At 41.0% G+C, this 5663-nt stretch overlaps 1 protein-coding gene across 1 annotated transcript; it reads right to left on the bottom strand.

Moving 5' to 3' along the window:
* Positions 1–2839: 2839 nt before the first annotated feature.
* LOC117502933 (homeobox protein OTX2-like) lies at positions 2840–4161 on the bottom strand. The gene is made up of 3 exons (XM_034162076.1): positions 4026–4161; positions 3699–3850; positions 2840–3594 (listed from the first exon to the last, which is right to left on the bottom strand). The coding sequence occupies exons 1-3, from the start codon at positions 4120–4122 to the stop codon at positions 2974–2976; spliced, it is 870 nt and encodes a 289-aa protein (XP_034017967.1). The 5' UTR covers positions 4123–4161; the 3' UTR covers positions 2840–2973.
* Between the last annotated feature and the right edge of the window lie 1502 nt (positions 4162–5663).

The following is a 5663-nucleotide window of genomic DNA, read 5'->3' on the forward strand; positions in this document are numbered from 1 at the left end:
TATCTCTAGGTAAGTCTGGAGAACTTTCATTTATAAATTAAATATCACTTTGCCCCATAGTGGAAATATTACTTTATACAATTTTGTTTCCATATATTTATTTTTTAGCCCATTTTATAAATAAATAAATAAAAATATAGTGACACAGTACATTTTCTGCATTTTCATCAAATTTTCTTAACTTCTTTATTGTAATAGTACTAAAAATTCCACATATCGTCAAAGGGTTGGTGCCAGAATGGTTGAAGGTTTGTTCCATTTGGATTACATGGATGTAAAGAAATAAATATACCAAAACAGTTCTGCAGTTTTGTTCTCTGCACGCCAAAGCTTTATTTCTGTCAAATATTTGTTCACAAATTCATTAAACTCCAAGTTAGTGAGCGCTTCACCTTTGCCGAGGCAACCCACCCACCTGGCAGGTGTGGTGTATCCAGATGCTGGTTAAGCAGCATGATTAGTGAACAGATGTGGCTTGTCGCAATAACAGTCCACTTTAAAATGCTTGATTCACAAAATTCAAGGGAAATTAACATTTTGTGTGCTTGGAAGAAGTTTGAGATCATTTTGCACCAACTCATGAAAAAATGGGACTGAAAACAAAGGTGTTGCATTTATATTTTTTGTTTTGTAAATCCAGACTCAGCAGATTTGCCGCTGCTGTTAGAGTGAAGGTTTGCCTTGCGATATATAAAACTGCACCATTTTAAGAATATTCATGGTCATAAAATAAATAAATGGCACCCCTTCAGTCAAAATCCTAGAGTAATGGAGTATTCCCATCAGTCTGTAGTTCAGGGTCAAGCTGAAAACAAAGACTCTCGGATGCATCTTGATGCCAACGTCTCGTGAGCAATCAGACAGACAGATGAGTTCTCTTTCTCTCTCTCTCTCTCTCTGTAAGTCCTTGAACTTGTCTCACAAGCTGTCTTTTTGAAGCTGGAGCTACTCTAGGTCAGGCTGCTCCCCATAACTACACATGGCACAGATTACTGCAGACTTGACTCTTTAATAGCCCAGAAAAAGAAGAAGAAGAGCACAGGCTCTAACACGATCTGTTTTACGGTGGTGTGGAGGTTGGAGAAGCAGGCTTGTGACCAGTGACTATAGTTTCTCAGCTCAGATCAGAAAGGGGGAAAAACAAACAAACAAACAACAAACAAACAAAAACACCAAGATGCGTGCAGTATGGCACCTTTAAATCACAGCACCCTATCACTGAGTGAATGTAAGGCATCATTGCAAAGTATTTGGAGCAGATGGAAAAGTGTTACAGGAATCCAGCCTATTTGTCTATGCTGTAAAGGTGTTCACTGTACTTGTGTTGCTCAAAAATTTCAGCACAAATGTCACAACACCTGATGGAGGACTGGAGACTAAGAACCCTCAGTTTAGTGGAGCACTGAATCCAGCAGCAGATCGAGAGCACTTTTTTTTTTTTGGTCAATTTCTTTTGCTATAATATTAAATTTAAAAATATTTAAAAACACACGAACAGTATTTCAGATTAAGCTCCACGACATTAATACTAAAAGTTTCATCTTGGCAGGAGGATGTGCTCCATAGAGTGCCCCTCTAACATTAGTTAGTAAGAATTCCCTTTTTTCCCCCCACAAAACACTTCCATTTCAATGACCCTCTGACACCTGCATTACACTCCTTAATTTAAAAATGGCATATTTCCTGAAAATATTCTCATTTATCTGCAAATTTAAAACCAGCCATCCAGTTTAATTTGAATTATTTTATTGCATTGTTTATTTTAGCTCTTATTATTTATATTATACACTCAAAACAAGTGAATTTGTTGGGTTGTCAACTTTATATTAGCATTTTCATTAAAAAATTGTTAAAATAGTTAATTTAGTTAAATTAACTTAATATTTTTACTTTTAATTATAATACAATGTTGTGGAACTTGTCAACAAAAGAAATGTAATTAAAGTCACCCGTTTAATTTGGGAGTGTCTAGAATTTGATATATTTATTTTATTTTTATAATAATTATTACTATTATTGTTATTTTTTTATGTTGTCAGTTTGTGTCTCATATTTGCTGCTTTCAGGTTTCTCCTAAAGTGACCAGATTAACCTCTTTATGAGATTATCTCTCCGATAATTCAGATTCCTGTCTGTTTCGTGGCCTTTAGAAGAAGTAATTTGATGCAAAATGGAAATAGCAGTATTCCATTTTAACATCTGAATGGTTCTGTTCCTGCAAAAGCATCAAAATGAAACTGAAATTGCACACATTTTATTGTAGCTCAATGAGATTTATAAGAAAGAACATTTATACAACAAAGAAATGTGCAACTTTTATTGTCTTGACATGTTATAAATAAATACTGGAACGAAACAAGAGGGTTGATCTGCTTTACACGTGCAGCCACAATGATGTTCAGGTCTTTTTTGTTTGTTTGTCGTGTTTTTTAATATGATTGTGGCTTTTCACAGCAGATTATGTTGCCAGATGTTTAAATAGATTCGTCTTGATTTACCCTGCATTGCGTTTAATGTGGAATTTGTAATACTCATGTATCATTCAAGTGGTATAACATGGAAATAAAAAACAGCTTATGCGCATGGCGCAAAAAAAAAAAAAAAATTGCATACATGAAAGTAGGAAAACAATTTGTGTAAAAATTCAAAAACACACAGGGCATTTATGCACGTTTACCGATTGTCTCTTGTAAGTTAAATAGTGCATCCACAGTTCTTTCACGCGCTCACGCAGCAACGATCAAAGGGCCCTTCCGCGCGCCAAAAAAGACAGAGGAGTTCATAAAACCTGATCTAATCTCAAAAAAATCAGGTTTACATGCTCCGCGCTCTCGGTTCCTTTTGGTCAATTTGTTCCGCGTCCACGATCAAAGTTTAAGGAGAAGTTTGTCTGAATGTCCAACAAGTGACACACGCAGCCGCCAGTCCTCTGTCCGATGTAGAAGTTGGGTCGTGTTCGTGCGTAAAAAGCGCTCACAACACCTGAAATTTCCACGCCGATTGGTCTTTATAATCCAAACAGTCCGCGTTGAAATTGAGTTTCCACGACGAGGCTGTTTGGTCCTTGTAGTCCAGACAGTCTGCGGCGCCGCTGAAGCCCAGATCCGCCGCTCCGTACGACGAGGAGGAGAGCGCGGACGCGGGGCTCATGTGGCCGCCCATCGGGCTCATGGCGGCTGAGCCGGCGGCGGACAGCTGGTGGTGCATCGGCGACAGGTAGGAGCCGCAGTCCATCCCGGTGAAGTAGGACGAGGTGCCCGTGTATCCCTGGTTGTAGCCCGACGCCTGGGTGTAGGTCATGGGGTAGGAGCGCTGCATGCAGGAGGATGAGGAGGAGGAGGTGCAGGACAGCGGGTCGGGGAGTGGAGAGATGGAGGCCGGGCTCCAGATGGACACCGGCGCAGCGCTGCTGCTCACAGGAGGGATGGAGGCGCTTGAGGGCGGCGTGAACTGACTGCTGGCGACGCTCTCTGAGCTCACCTCCCTCACCGGGGAGCACTTCTTCTTCACCGGCCTGCTGACAGACTTCTGCGCTCCGCTCTGGCTTTGCTGCACCTGCTGTCGATGTTTGGCTCGTCTGTTCTTGAACCACACCTGATAACAACCAAATAAACACACTTAATAAATAACCGATTAACTGTGCATAATCCTTTACGCACAAAGCGGAAATGCGGGAACTGGATGTCTTGACGACTGACCTGGACTCTGGATTCAGGCAGGTTGATCTTTAAGGCCACCTCCTCTCTCATGAAGATGTCAGGATAACGAGTCTTGGAGAAAAGATTCTCTAGCACATCGAGCTGGGCCCGCGTAAAGGTTGTCCTCTCTCTCCTCTGTTTGCGAGGGGTCGCTTTTAAGAACGAAAAATATGTTTTACATATACATAATCGGACTTAACACCTTATTTGACATTTTACATCCAAAAACTTTGATTTGTGCAGTTTTTAAAGGATGATAATGGCGAGAACGCGCATGTCGCTGCAAGTGCAATAAACCGATTTTTGAGTCATAATCTGATGGTTTACCTTGGTATCCCACCGAAGGATGCAGCAAATCCACTCCTGAGGTAGATAAACTCAATCCGTTCACCGTGTACGGCGGTTGTTTCAAATAGGACATCATGCTGCCTGCAGGACGAAGACGAACGAGGAAAAACAAAACGCAGAAAGTTGTGCTTGAGTCCAAGAGCTGGAAAAAAAAAAAGACAGAAACCGAGGATTTAAAAAAACAATCTGCTTTTTAATGTTTTGTTTTTAAAGCAGGTGGTTGAGTTTGTGCGTAACGGGCGGTTTTTACGCGCAGCTTTTACGCACGGCGTTTTAAACAAGAAGCGGGCGTCTTCGGTTTTTCCGGCGTTCTTAAAGCCGAAGCAGAGACCCTCCAGATGTCCTGCTGGAGTTGGACGATGCTCCGTCTGGCTGACAAGCGTTTACGCCACCCACCGGTCCCGCCCATTATTACGCTTCTCCCTGCCCCCCGATCATCTCCAAACACTCTCCTCTGCTGGTTTGCCACCACAAAAACAAAACATTGTCGTTAAAAATGCGCACAGTCGATGGGCCCCAACTGAGTGCTCAATTAGCATACACCCGCAGGTTAGGCGAAACTAAACAGACAGCTGATTGGAGGGGAGGGGAGGGGCATTTACAGAAACAAAGAGCACTGTTGACCGATGACGCTGATAACAAAAGACAGAAAAAAAAAAAAAACCTCCAAATCGCGCGCTTATTCGCACCATTCTTCAAACTTCAGTTCCAAAAAAGAAAAACCAAACTTTTGCACAATAATCTACAAACTTGGTGGGCTTCCCCTCCAAATTTTGGCTAATTTTTGCCGTCACTTGACACTCAAGGAGTGCCCCGTCTCCCCCCGCCCTCTATCCTTAATAAATTGCTCCCTGGTAATTAGATTTGGAAGGTGAGACTGTCGAAAAGTGTTGATTAGAGAGGAGCACTTAATCTTCATTAGAACAAACAAAGAGGTCACCCACGATATTTATCCCCAGGTATGCCCTTGGTTTTTAAAAAAAAAAAAACGCACGTCTTTTTCTTTTTTACGTCATAAAAAAACAAGCGAAAAGTGATTTGGATAAGGCACAATCAACGCAGAAACTATAAATCAAACGGGATAAATTCTGATAATATTTTTTTCTTTAAATCTAAATTAATATTCTTTAAAAAAAAAATCTAAAATTTCATTCAAAAAAATTAATTTCATCAAATTCATTGATTTGATTCTGCTCTTAATATTTTCATATACTACACCTTGGATTAACCGTGATGACCCCAAGTGAAAGGGAGCAGCCGAAGGGTCTTTCTTTTATTTATTTATTTTTTTCATGAATGAATTTTATAACGTCTTCTAACCAAATTGCTACCTGTAGATTAAAATTCCCAGCATCCCCTCGCGTGTCTCCCTCCTCCCTGTAACGGCCGCTCATGCGCGCAATCTGTCACTTTTGTCACTCAGACCCGCGGCTACCGGTTGCTCTATATCCGTTCAATAATAAACACCCTGAACCACCAATAATAATTATTGCCTCCAAGGGGGGATTTTTTTTTTTTTTTTTTGTAAGAAATTAACGAGATAATCCGGACGGCACGCGCTGGCCTGATTACAGGACGCCAGGCTGGATTCCGCATTCAGGCCTCCTTAATTTTCTG

The sequence above is a fragment of the Thalassophryne amazonica genome, chromosome 21 (genome assembly GCF_902500255.1).
Source record: "Thalassophryne amazonica chromosome 21, fThaAma1.1, whole genome shotgun sequence".
In the NCBI taxonomy this organism is placed as follows: Eukaryota; Metazoa; Chordata; class Actinopteri; order Batrachoidiformes; family Batrachoididae; genus Thalassophryne; species Thalassophryne amazonica.

What these genes read in the sequence shown, in the direction of transcription:
- LOC117502933 (XM_034162076.1), bottom strand. Translation starts at nt 4,122, where the DNA reads ATGATGTCCTATTTGAAACAACCGCCGTACACGGTGAACGGATTGAGT. An exon ending in TCCTTCGGTGGGATACCAAG is followed by an intron (nt 3,851 to 4,025) that starts GTAAACCATCAG and finishes CGTTCTTAAAAG; the next exon opens with CGACCCCTCGCAAACAGAGG. An exon ending in TGCCTGAATCCAGAGTCCAG is followed by an intron (nt 3,595 to 3,698) that starts GTCAGTCGTCAA and finishes GGTTGTTATCAG; the next exon opens with GTGTGGTTCAAGAACAGACG.